The sequence below is a fragment of the Onychostruthus taczanowskii genome, unplaced genomic scaffold (genome assembly GCF_017590055.1).
Source record: "Onychostruthus taczanowskii isolate IOZ18803 unplaced genomic scaffold, ASM1759005v1 scaffold14, whole genome shotgun sequence".
NCBI lineage: Eukaryota > Metazoa > Chordata > Aves > Passeriformes > Passeridae > Onychostruthus > Onychostruthus taczanowskii.
Genome location: NW_024498573.1, coordinates 6,377,060 through 6,390,797, shown reverse-complemented (window position 1 = coordinate 6,390,797; position 13,738 = coordinate 6,377,060). Strand labels below are relative to the sequence as shown.

The window sequence follows — 13,738 nt, the reverse complement described above, 5'->3', positions numbered from 1 at the left end:
GCCATGCTAATCGCATTTTACTGCTACTTAAGCTAGCTGGGGAATTCAGACACCAGGACAGTAACACAGGCTCTACCTGCACTTGCAATAGGTACTGTTCTTTCACTCTTCTGTTCAGGACAGACGATGTCACCAGCAGACCATTTTGGGTGACTTCAAAGGCTTTCCCATCATTGCCCTGGGTGATCTGGAATGAGTATGGTGGTCCATTTTCTGGAGAGTCTCTGTCGCTCATAATCAGTTCCAGGACACTTGTCCCCACGGGAGCATTCTCCTGAAATGGGGAAAGATGCTATTGGAGGAAGGCAAGCAAAGAGAAATGGCCCAGGGGAACCCACAGTGCCCCAGGAGCTGCTGGATCAGGAACAGAAAAACAAATCCCACCCCTGCCCTAGAACACACAGAGCACAAAGCAGCAACGTGATTCATCACTGTCTCTCCACTTTACTCCAACAGCAGCCTAGGAATGAGTTCCCCAGTGCAATGAGAGGGACTGGGAGAACAAACTGTCTCCTGGCTTACCTGCACCACCACACTGTAGTTGAGCTGGAAGAAGCGAGGAGGGTTGTCATTGACATCAGACACATGGACGTGCACAGGGACATCGCTGAACTGAGCAGGGTGGCCGTTGTCAGTGGCTCGAACTGTCAGTGAATAACTGGGGATCTGGAGGGTTTGTAGTGCAGGATTACTTGGTGAAATGGCAGAATGGTGGCTTTTCCACATTGAAATTTTATTCTGCTGCAGCTTGATGAAATGCCCAAGGTGATGCACCATGGCCACAACAGCTTTGCCTTTGGCTAAGGCTCTCCATCCATAAATCTCACTAAAAGCTCATTGCCAAACTAAATCAGCTTCACAACAGTTGCAGAAAAGAGAAACAACTTGGCAAAGGTGGATGAAATTAAGCTGGGCAAACACCTGTCAACAGTGGTTTAAGAACCATAGAATCACAGAATAAGCTGAGCTGTAAGGGACCAACCAGGTTCAGCTCCTGCTCCTGTGCAGGACATCCCAAGAATTCCACCATGTCCCTCAAGAGTGTTGTCCAAAAGCTTCTAAACTCTGGCAGGCTGAGACAAGCTGCTGCTGCTGTTTTATGAATGAGAGATTGTCCAGGTGACCTTTCTCCTCCTCACACCTGTTTTCTCTAATGCAGAGAAGCAGAACCCAACTATGTTGGTTTCCACAACCAACATTCCTAATACTGAGACCAAAAACTCAGAGCTGTGGAAGGTGTCCCTGCCTACAGAAGGGGTTGGAACTAGATGATCCTAAAGTCCCTTCCAATTCAAACCATTATATGATTCTATACTGCCTTTCCTAAAGCCCAGCCTTCCTACAGCAGTATCTGTCAGTCTAGAAAACAATTAATGCCTTGTCTTTTACCTACAATATTATGAGTAAATAATTCAGAAACCAGGAGGTAGCTGGGTAAGCTGCTCTCCCTCAGTCTTTTGGGACACATCTGTTTCAGCCTTCCCATTCTCATTTTCGTGAACTCACCTCCTCCCTGTCCAGATGCTTGGCAATGCTGATCTGCCCATTTTTGGGTTGAATGGCAAAGTGTCCCAGCGGGTTCCCTTCCACGATGGAGTATGTGATCTGATTGTTCATGGAGCCATCCAAGTCATCAGCTGACACCTGTTTGGGAAAAAAAAACCCTGCTAGGACCCTTGGAGTCATCAGCTGACACCTGTTTGGGAAAAAAAAAAAACCCTGCTAGGACCCTTGCGCCAAAAAGGAGGTACCATGGAGAAATAGGACCAGTTTGTTATTTAAGGGCATTGATTTGAACTTGCCTCAAATGAGGAGGGGGAAGGGAAGGTGGTTCAAGTAAGTATCCTCCAATAGATTTTTTCAAGACAATATATCTTCCTCAGCTTTCTCCTAGTCCCTTTCCTGACTTTACCACCCCTGTGATGGTAACAGGCTGGACAGGGAACTCCACATCACCTTGGACTCTGCTACTCTGCCCAGAGGAACCTCTGCCTTCCCCAGGTAACAAGGGCATTGTCCTTTTTCCGGCATTTTTGTTTTATTGGGATGTTCTCAAAGCTCCTGAGCCCACACTTAATTTTCACTTAAAGGTGTCTTATAAGGCAAAGTGTTCTCCATGTCTGTGGAGTTTCAGGAATTCTGCAAATCATCCTTTTCAAAAGTCATGCTTTAATCTTAGACGCTGAATGTCACAAGCCCACTGAGGTTGTTGTGTCCAAGGAAAAGTAAAGAACACAAGAGGAGTGAATATTGCACAGCACAAATAAAAAGAGGAAAAGGCAGCTGGCCTGGTTCAGTCATACCGTGAGGATGACCTCTCCAATGGCAGCATCCTCCCGAATGTCAGTGAAGTAGGGATCTTGGATGAACTCTGGTGCATGGTCATTAATGTCAGTTATGTTGATCACCACCATGGTCACATCGCTGAGAGAGGCTGAGCCCTTCCTTGTGCCCTCAATGGACAGGTAATACTCGTGACTTGCTTCAAAGTCCAGGCTCCCATTGATGTATAAGGCACCTACATTGAGAGATGGGAAGGAAAGGACAGAAAATACTTCAAATGAATGGCACATGAGATTTCTTGGAATACCGCAGATATGCCAAGGCAACTGCCAAACTGCCAGCTGAAACAGCAGTTGACCTAACCTTGACCCCTTTGATGTGGAAGAATTAGCAGGAGCCTCGTGACCAGAGAGGCTGAGGAGCCATTGATGAGGATGTTACAGCCAGGGCAGAAGGCCATTGCTGATGCAGCCAAGGGCTCGTTTCAAGGAGTTAACAGTGGCCTTCTGATAACAGCTCTTATCACATTGCTGTGCAAACAGAATAGGACTGTATTTGGCTGGTAATCATGGCTCAACACCTGCCCGTGGTTAGGGTCCTATCACTGAGTGCTACTCAATAATGCTGCCTGTTATTTGCTGCAGGTTCCTCATGGGATCTTGATGGAAAGACGTTTTAAATGAAAATACTTTCTCCTGAATTTTGAAGTGGGAAAATTTCCTCATCCTGTTCTCCACGTATCCCTCATTCACATGGACCTGTCTCCGGTCTCAGACACACAGGAGGAATCTTTCCATTAATTTCAGTAAGATTTGGATCACTCCTGAAGTGACTTGGATGGCAAAATTTGAAGTAGAAATCAAGACTGTATTCCCTCCCCTTGTGCTGGGTAAAGACAGAGCTAAACAGAAGTGGGAGCCAAACAGGGAAGAACCAGAGAAGATGCACACAAAGGCATCCTTTGATGTTGGCTCATCCTGGACTTGCTTGGGCACAAGATCATTTTACCTGTGTTTGAGTTGAGCTGAAATTTCCCATGGTCGTTGCCGTTCACAATTTCATACTTGATCTCTGTGTTTTCTGCATTGTCCCTCGTCAGGACTGACAAGTTGAGGACCTCGGTACCAACAGCCACATCTTCCTTCACCATGGCCACATATTCAGGGGCCAGGAAAACAGGCAGGTACTCATTGAGATCCACAACAGAGACAGTGACAGTGCCGAGGGAAGAGAGGGGCTGCGGGGTGCCCCGGTCGGTGGCACAGACTGTCAGCTCAAAGGCTGAGTGCTGGGAATCCTTCAGAGGCTTTTCCAGCCGGATCACCCCGGTGGTTTCCTCAATTGAAAAGTGTCCATTGGCAGAGTCAGACAGAGAATAGACCACCTCAGCGTTGAGACCTGGAAGGGAAACAGACAGGCTGCAGTAATTCATGGATAGTGATGCTGCTGGGTTTATTTATTTATAATGCATTAGGATTATATGAACAGAATGATCTTCAATTCCCAGGGAAAACAGAGGCTGTATCAACATCACACCAACATCGAGTGTGCCCCTGCCCATCTGCAGGTTCAGCCATCTAGCCAGCCCTCACCATTACCCACCAGTGTCAGCTGTCTGCATTTACTTGTGTCCCCCATTTTTAATTGCCTTGTTTTCAAAGGTAATTTCTCTTCATACCTGCTTCCAAGGAAGATAAATACGATCTTACTTCTCTAAATTCAGCCTCTGCTGGAGAGATTTATTGAAAGTTCCTTTCTTAGGAGCCTTACCTAAACTTCTGAGAATCTCCGTGTCTTCAGGAGGACCTCTCCATCCATATTACCTACCCCACCCATATCTAAAACTCCTTTTTTCCTTTATTACACTCATTTTCAGTCCCCACCTTTGAACAAGTTTCTGTCCAGTATGGATTCCTGTGTCACAGTCTGTGCTGTGTATCACAGGTACAGTTACTGAGCACATTGTCAAAGAAGGTCTGCATGTTTCTACAGATACTGTGCTCCCAACAGGGTCACAAAAATGCTGATGCCAGCCCACTCGTCAAGAACATGTCAGAGATGAGATCCAGGCACATCTTCGCCAAGATTCAATCATCTAAGCCCATTGCTGTAGCACTTCCCTAGGTTTCAAAGGCTTCTATTCAGAATGAAAGATGAACTCTACTAACACATAAATCCCATTCTGACTCACCTTCATCAAGGTCCCTGGCAGCAACCACAGCGATGGGTGTCTTAGTTGTGGTGTTATCAAAGACGGCCACAGCGCAGTGGCTGGGGAAGAACCTTGGTGCGTTGTCATTGGTGTCCTCAACAATCAGTGTCACATCAGCCTGGCACGAGCGGCCCCCGCCGTCAGTGGCTTTGGCTACGAGGTGGTACGTGGGCTTCTGCTCACGGTCCAGGGGTGCAGACGTGGTCAGCTCCCCTGTGGGAAAGAACAGGAGGTGGTCGTGTCTCCAGCAATCACAGCCGCAGCCCACAAGACCTCAGAGAGGTTCAGCTGTTTTCCTGGATGAACCGTGGGAGACAGTAATTGAGCTAATAGCGGTGATGTGTCCACGCCACATTGCTCAGGGCTATCCTCGGATCATTGCCAGCCAGGGGCCTGGCAAGGCTTCGCATGGGCAGTCCTGCAAGTTCAGCTGAACTTCATCCAAGGGATGCCATCATGGGATAAAACTGTTCATAAATAAATTGTACTTCTAAACCTCACTGCACTGTGATTTCTGCAATGCAATGAACCCAAGTGATCCCCAGAACGATCATCAAGCCTGTTTGGGTAAATACACTGCCCAAGACCCGTTAAGAGGTGTTTTGGGATTTAGAACTTGTGTCTTTGGCTCAAGCCAAATACTTGCTGCTCTTTCTTCCTTGAGACCTGGCTGCTAGCAATGGTGTCTGCCCTTATTTTAACAGAACAGAGAGAGCAAACAGGATGATGTGGAGCTCCCTCTCCTCTATGCTGTGGCCATTCCTTCCTAGCTTGAGACAGCTAGAATAAACAGCTCCTCGTGTTGGTTAAGAGGAGGTAAGCGTCGAGCCATGCTGGGAGCTTGCTTTTCTCAGGGGTGGGTGAGGAAGAGGATACAAGCAGCCCTGCTCTCACCTGTGTGTGGGCCCAGCCGGAACTCCTCCGCGCCGGGGCCGTGCAGGCTGTAGGTTATCTGGGCATTGCTGCCCACGTCGGGGTCGCTCGCTGATATTTTCAAAATTAAAAGACCCGGCCCAGCATCTTCAGAGACTCTCCCAGTGTAGAGCATCTGGCCAGGACAGAAGAAATCATTGGCATCTGAGCTGTCTCCAAAATACCTGTGGTATTCACATTCTCTGAACAGAAATTCTCTCTCCCAGGATTTTTCCTGGGGAAGGTAGTGAGAAACTCAGAGAAGAAGAGAAAACAATTCTTATCTCTACTTGCTGTTTTTGTTGTTTGGCACATGTGGTACTTGTTATGGAGACTGTTTACGGAGCATGATTAGTTAATTAGATTCTGCTGACAATTGTTTGGATTGATTGACCAATTAGGTCAAAACTGTGTTGTGACTGTCTCCAGATAGTCACAGGTTTTCTTTAGTATCTTTGTAGTATAGTACCTCTTTAGTATAGTATTTCTTTAATATAGTATAGTATTAGTGTAATTTAGAATAACTGAATAAAGCTTTTGTTCAACCTTCTAAATCATAGAATCGGAGCACATTATTCCCTGCGTTGGGGTCGCCCTGATTCAATAAATACCTCCACCCCCCATGGAAGGAGAACAGACCCACAGAAGCTTCACAGAGGATAAACCCTGTGTTTTATAGGGGAACACAATGTGCCTCCCATTCTTGGCTGCTGGGGTGTGGACTGGGACAAGTGAGCTCATTTCACACAAGCCTTTGAATCTCCTTTGGGAAGTAACCACCTCTGTTCGTTCTCACCACGGGTGACGTCCACACCAGCGATCAGCTCTCTACAGCAACAAACCTCCTGATGGGAATCTCCCAGCTTAGCAGGATATAAAACTCAGTAATTTACATGCCCCTTCCCAGGAGGCTTCCTGGCATTGTTTATCTCCAAAAATTACTCTTCATAATGCTTAGGCTCTCACTTGCTGCTGGCAAACATGCTTGGAGGCTAGATTTAATATTCTTGCTTGACATGCTGCTTAATTAAAATTGTTAAGCATAATCAAAGCAACAGGATCGTATGAGAAGAATTATGACAAGCCAAATCCTTTAACATGCTCTGCCTGTTCTTTCTTCTTTTCTATTGTGTTCTTTACCTCCCAGGATCTCCCTTTATGCCCCTGATGTCCCAGAACAGACGTCTTACCTGGCCACACTCAGGGCTGTTGTCATTGATATCCAATACAAAAATTTCCACTTCAGTGGTAGCCTGAAATTTCCCATCAGAGGCCATAACCTTGAGGAGATATTTCTCTGTATCTTCTCTGTCCAGAGGCTTCTTGGAAGAAATTGTCCATTTGCCCTCAATTTGATCAACAGTGAACTGTCCCAGTACATCTCCTTCTAGAAGGGGGCAGGAAGCAAGTAAAAAAGGCATTTACTAAGTGCTGAAAATCAGAAGGGATAAGGAAAGGGAATATGGGTGTGTCCACTGATGGCTCCTCAGGAGACCTGAAGGACCTGGATGCTCTTAGAGGTCTCTTCCAACCTAAATGATTCCATGAATCTCTGACTCACACTGGTGATGCAGAGGGCACTCGTGGTGCATCCAGCAGGTGAGGAGCTTTTGGTCAACCTCACTGCACAGCTGGGAAATACCCTGCATGTTTTAGTTATTCCCTGTCTGCACATTACAGTGGGAGAAGGAAACAACTGACTGCAGAAAAGTCAGTAATGTTCTGCAGATGTGCATATTCATTGCCTCAAAACCACATTGTCTCACCTTCCCAGAGCCTGTCAGTCTTTTTTGTGCATGTTCCTAAAGGGATCCGAGAGTTGTAAACACCCTGCAGACATGGTTTGGATCTTACTGTTATGGTACCGTGTACAGTTGTACTTCCTCTAACCTGTAGAAGTATTTAACATATAGCTTTGTTTTCTGGGGCTACTTTTTGTTTCTATAAGAGCCAAATGATGAGAGACAGGTAAATCCAGACTAGGCAGGCTCTCTGGTTCACCAGATTCATGCTGCTCCTCCTGTTGTTACACATGTTGGATTTGGTGCTCTCTGCTGACCCAGGAGGAAGCACGACAGGCAGTGGGGGGTCTGTGAAGAGAGCTGTCTGTGGAATCTGTTTGTGTTGGACTCTGAAGGGTCTCACACAGTGGGATAAATTAAATTCACTCCCTTTCTGCTTTCATTTGTGCTGCAGTGATGAGGTGGTGGAGGCACAATGACACCTGTACTAGCTCTTCTTCTGATGCTGGGAAACACCAGCTCATGCCCCAGATTTAGTTTCTGTGTGTTTGAAATCAATGTGGACAGGAGGAAGCAGGGCTCTGTCTTTATCTAATCCTATCTTTGGCTGCATTTCCATGTTTATTTGTAAAGTTTGAGCTGTGTTTGTACGTGCAGAGCAGAGAGCACAAGGTGTCCACACCTAACATAAGTGTGCATCCTCTCAGGTTTAAAGTACTTGGAAGTTACTACTACCTTTAAGATGGCAGAAATGTGAATACATAATGGATTAAATCTTTCCTCCCAAAGGCTTGGAAATACCTAGGCATGCCATAAACCGAATGAAAGTACCAGCATTCCTCCCCTGTTTCAGATGGTTACAATAATAGATAACAGGCTGCAGCATGATCTGGCCTAATGTTTTGACCCTGAAGGGTCCTCATTTGAGCCTGAACAAACATTTTAATTTGAAGGATCTGCCTCAGGTCTTAGAAAGACCCTTTAGGGTCAAAAAATACCATAAAAGCAAGCTTCTACTTGTGCAGATGCACAACAAACATTCCAGTGTAACTTTTTGTTATTTTACAGCAGTGGTTCATTTTAGCTGGCACATGTGATGTTTCAAGGATGCAAGAGTAATTTTTAGTATTTCTTGTTAGCCAAAACCTTTACTAAGATTGACGTGATAGTCTTAAATATTCCCCAGTGCAGAGTGACTATCTGCAGCCTTGTTATTACACCAGCCTCCAAGTGGTTTTGTAGGAAACACACTTCATACCAAAAAGTTATATACAGTTATTAAAAAACACTAACAGGCTACAGGTATATGCGTGATGTATAAACTGACTGCAGTGCTGGCAGGAGAAAAAGCTGGGTCAAAGAACATAAATACAGATCACAGTATCTGTGTTAGAAAAATCTTCCTGCTGTACTGCCTCTCCTGTCCTTCCAATAGGCATTACAATTACACTGTCTTAAATATTCCTCTGTTAAGAAAGTGTAAATAAATATTTCTATGGTAAAGTGTAATTACTTACATGTATCTTATTTCTTTATGTATTTATTCTCAGAGACATAGGACGATTCAATGAGTGAGACAGTTATTTTAATGATCATTCCACCCACTGCAGTTACTAAAGGGTTTTGTATTCCCAAGATTCATTTGAGTCCGGCTCATGACAGAGCTCAGCCTTCATCTCCTGCTTCTGACAGGACTGTCAGTGTAACACTATTTCTGTACTAACAACCTGTAAGACAAGGTATCAAACCCTCACTTTGAGAGGATACTCTCTTCTTGCCCACTGGAGGTTCAAAGTCAGGAAGAACTCACCGGTGATGTAGCAGGTGACCCGCCGGTTCTGCTCGGAGATGTCGGCGTCCACGGTGCTCAGGGTGACAACGACCTGCCCCGGCTCCGCGTTCTCAATGACCGACCCCTTGTAGAAATCTGAGGTGAACTGCGGGGCATTGTCATTTTCATCAGAGACAGTGACCTCCACCAGGGTTTGGGAAGAGAGCTGCACCTTCCTGCCGTGGTCAGTGGCCACCACGTAGAAGCGATAGATCTCCTGCTCCTCACAGTCCAGTTCTTTCAGTGTGGTGATCCACCCGCTCTCACCGTCGATGGTGAAGAGCCCACGGAGGTTGCCAGACTCTGCTTCCAGACTGTAGGTCACCTGCCCATCACTTCCCATGTCCTGGTCATTAGCTGTCACTTGAATGACTGTGGTTCCTGAAGGCATGTTCTCCATGACAAAAGCTCTGTAGGGATCTGCCTCAAAAACAGGTCTGTTGTCATTCACATCCTGCACCTGGATATTCACAGAGACCAGAGAGACCAGCTCAGTCTCCAGATGTGAGCAGTGAGCCATGACATCAACCTGGTACCACTTGGTGGTCTCATGATCCATAGGTTTTTTGATTCTCAAGGCCCCTGTCTGTTCATCCAGTGTGAACACCTCGTCCTTGTTACTTTCTGTAGTGGTTCCCTTCACCAGGCTGTATATAATGGGATCCTCTGCAAAAGCTTTGACTGATCCTATTTCTGACCCTTCTGGAAGATCCTCAGCTGCAGAGAACGTATAAAGGGGCTCAGAAAACCTTGGCAATGTCACCTCCCTGGGGACAATCTGGAGATTCACTGGAACAAGGGAGTTCCAGTGAGGGGGTCTGCCATCTTCAGCTTTCACTTTGAAGTTAAAGGCTCTGTTTTCTAAACCAATAAGACTCTCCTTGACCTTAACAACCCCAGTGGCAGCATTGATCTCCACAAGGTCTTCTGCCACATCTTCCACAGAGTCAACAGAGTAAATGACATCTGCATTTGCACCTTCATCAGCATCGTAAGCCAGTACCTGGATGACAGGGGAGCCTTTGCTGACATTGGACTGGATGGACAGTGTGTATTCAGAGGCTTTGAACAGAGGTGGGTTGTCATTTTCATCTGTAAGGATTATTTTGACAGTGCAGAAGGCCACCTTCCCACCCCCATCCTTGGCCATGACTTTAATGGCAATGACCCTCTCTGTGGAATTTTCCCTGTCCAGTTTTTGCAGTGTGGCAATACAGCCTTTATTGTCTATGGAGAACTTCTCATGGGCGAGTTTATTTATGATGGTGTAGTCTACGGTGCCGTATGGGCCACCATCTGGATCAATAGCCAGCAGCTCAATCACTTTGGTTCCTATCTCAGCATTTTCTGCCAGCTCTGCCTCGTACACATTCTGCTGGAAAGAGGGGCTGTATTTGTTGGCATTTGTGGTGTTGATATACACAGGCACAGTGCTCTTGAAAACCCCATCTGAAGCAGAAACTCTGAGATTGTAAGATGGCTCCAAGTCCTTTTTGCAGCGGTTGAACATGGATATTATCCCAGAAGTGCTGTTGATGGCAAAATGCCTGTTGTCATTACCCGAGAGGATCACGTACTCCAGCCGGGTGGTGTCTCCACTGTCCGGGTCCAGGGCCTGGACTTTGATCACTATGTGCCCACACGTAGCCATTTCACTGACCTTGGCTTCATACTGAAGCTGGCTGAACTCAGGAGGATTGTCATTGATGTCTGTCACATCTACGATTACCAGGGCATCGCTACTGAGTGGAGGCACCCCGTGATCTGCAGCTCTGACTTTCAGGCGGAACTGTTGATTTGTTTCATAATCAAGTGCTTGAGCTGTCGTTATTTGCCCTGTGCTGGCATCAATATTAAAGAACTTGGCAGCATCTGAACCATCATCCATGATCTGATAGGAGACCACTTTGTTTCTGCCTGAATCCTTATCAGAGGCAAAGAGCTGGACAACAGGGGTCTGTGGTGGCAAACTCTCCGATACAGACGCTGTGTAAATGAACTGAGAAAATACGGGAGGGTTGTCATTAACGTCCTCCACCTCCACCTCTACTCTGGCTTCTGAGAAGGATCCAAGTGCTGTGTCTGTGGCTCTAACAGTGAATGTGTGTTTTGTCTCTAGCTCATAGTCCAGCTGCCCTGTGACAGTGAGGACACCAGTTTTGAAGTCGGTGTTGAAGAGTTTCAGGGAATCTTCTTCCACAATGTTGTAGATGAGGCGCAAGCCTTCAGGGCTGCGGGCCTGGATGTGGAGGATGGATGTGTATGGGGGGACGTTTTCTGGCACCTTCACTCGGTAGTACAAACTCTGGAACAGAGGGTTGGATCTGTTCCTCACACTGATCACAACCTCCTCTTCAGCGTGCAGGGGAGGCTCTCCTTTGTCCTTAGCAATGACCCGGAGGTTGTATTTATTTAACGCTTGATAATCAAGAGGCCTCTTAAGGGAGATGTCTCCAAGGTGAGGGTCAATCCAAAAGTATTTGTATTCCTCTGCAAATGAGTAGGTAACAGCTCCATTATCCCCAATGTCTTTGTCTGTTGCTGACACCTGAAAAAGGACATCCCCTGGCTCCGTGCCATCCTGCACTGAGGCGTAGTATGGCACATTCTCAAACTGTGGGGGGTTGTCATTGACATCCTCTACATAAACTCTGACTGTGGCTTGGGACACTCTTGGTGGCTTCCTGCTGTCCTTCACTTCCACAGCTACCTCGTGCATGTCTTGCATTTCGCGGTCAAATTTCACACCCTTGGTCTGAAGAACTCCAGAGGCTTGGATCATTTTGAACCTTTCCTTTTCATTCAAAAGTGAGTAGGAAAGGGGTTCATTTAGCTGATACCCTTTGACCCCAAGAATGGTTAGAGTCTTCTCATCTGTAGAGTTCTCCATCACAGTTGCTGTATATATGTCTTGATCAAATTTCAAGCTGGTACCTTGCGCCCGAGTTAGATTTAGCTTAACCAGAGCAGTGCTCTTATACAAGCCATCACCAGCTCTGACTGTGAGCTCTTGGTAGTTTTTCAGCCCAGTTGTGTTAAGAATGGAGATGAGACCTGTGAGTGGATGGATATGGAAAGCATTGTCAAGATTTCCTTCCACGATGCTGTAGGTCACCTCTGAGTCTGCATCTTTTGCCTGCACTGACAAAAGCTCCATCCCTTGGTGGGCAGGTAGCAAGGCAGAAATGTCATAAGTGTCTTTGAGAAAGACTGGAGGTGAATCATTGACGTCTTTTACGTGGATTGTGACTTTGGCAGGCTTGGATGCGAACAAGCTGGGACTTCCACTGTCGTGCACATGTACACTGAAGTGGAAAACTGGGGTAAGCTCATAGTCTATATCAGCACGACTGGTCAGTGTCCCTGTGCTGGGATCCACAGTGAAATATTTCAGGGCCTCTGGTTCCAAAATCTCATAGATCAGCAAAGCATTGGAGTCTTGATCAGCATCTGTTGCATAGGTGACGAGGGGAGCATTGCTTTCATCCAGAACCATGCTTTGTGATGGAGCATTCTCCATGATCCAGCCAACGAAGGAAGGCTTAACGAAGACAGGCACATTGTCATTCTCATCTATGACATAGATGAGCACCACTGCGTCCATAAATGCTCCAGCCATGTTGGTACCACGGACTTTCAACTGGTAAAAAGACACCTGCTCAAAATCTAAGTTCTTCTGAGTGGAAATAAGGCCTGACTGATAGTTCATGGAGAACACTCCATCTCCATTTCCTTCTTTTATTTCATAGCTGACTGGTGACAAACTTGTGGCTGTAACCTGGATCAGAGGAGAGCCAATAGCAGTGGATTCACTGATTTCTGTGATGTATTCAGCTTCTGGAAATTTTGGAGGGGTTCGATCTGAGGGTCTAATGTGGACATGTACTGTAGCAGAATCTTTAAGCTGAGGAAATCCCTGATCTTCTGCCTTTACAATAAGAGTAAATCGCTCCTGCCTGGATGGGTCCAGTTTCTGGGCAACTGTCAGAATTCCAGAATACAGGTCGATGCTAAAGAAGCCTTCTCCATTACCTGCAAGAAGAGAAATTACAGAGTGAAGAATGCAGACACCTTATTAGTCTTCATTTTCTGAAATTCTTTTTCACAGATTCTCCTGATTGCAGACCTGATTAACATCTGTTTCTTTTACTGGGAGAAATTAATTAATTTCTAAATAATTTTAATTATAAGAACAACGAACCCATTGAGATCTGTGAGCTAACATTTGAATCAATCAAAATGTAAATTGGAGATAAACACCCTTCTAATTTAAGCATATTTAGTGGTGGCAGAGCATGTGCTTGAAGCTTTTGCCTCGTGTGCAGAACATGGTAGCACAGACAGTACTAGTTCTTTCAAGCCCTGTCATGCTTGTAATTACCAATACTTCAGGAGCAATTAAATTCCTCAGTCCTTGATCTAAATTGCAGTGAGAAAGATGGAGCAAAGGATGGCTTGTCTCCTGCAAAGAGTTTACAGGCTAAATAGGCCGTGTGGCACAGACATAAATACTTAAGTTTTAACCTTTATAGTGAATGATAAAATATTTGCCCATTGAGCATGAGTGACTCAAAACCACCATCAGTCAATGCTGAGAGGGTTCTCACCATTCCTTGAGGATGTGTTTCTTGGTAGAAATACTGGAATGATGATTCTCCTGTGGGAATTGGGAGTACTTTTGCCTAACAACTGAATAGTTCCCATGGATAAAGAGGCGCAAATTTTAGGCTGTTCTAACTCGTCCAGTCACTATTTTTC

The 13,738-nt window shown here is 45.9% G+C and overlaps 1 protein-coding gene across 1 annotated transcript in view; it reads right to left on the bottom strand.

Moving 5' to 3' along the window:
* FAT2 (FAT atypical cadherin 2) overlaps window positions 1–13,738 on the bottom strand; it is a 43,564-nt gene that overhangs the window by 12,256 nt on the left and 17,570 nt on the right. Inside the window, exons 9-17 of the mRNA XM_041397737.1 lie at window positions 8,960–13,012; window positions 6,598–6,794; window positions 5,390–5,543; window positions 4,475–4,708; window positions 3,292–3,681; window positions 2,304–2,518; window positions 1,507–1,644; window positions 523–666; window positions 77–274 (exon numbers count right to left, since the gene is read on the bottom strand). Coding sequence (XP_041253671.1) covers window positions 77–274; window positions 523–666; window positions 1,507–1,644; window positions 2,304–2,518; window positions 3,292–3,681; window positions 4,475–4,708; window positions 5,390–5,543; window positions 6,598–6,794; window positions 8,960–13,012 — 5,723 coding nt within the window. The remainder of the gene's footprint in view (window positions 1–76; window positions 275–522; window positions 667–1,506; window positions 1,645–2,303; window positions 2,519–3,291; window positions 3,682–4,474; window positions 4,709–5,389; window positions 5,544–6,597; window positions 6,795–8,959; window positions 13,013–13,738) is intronic.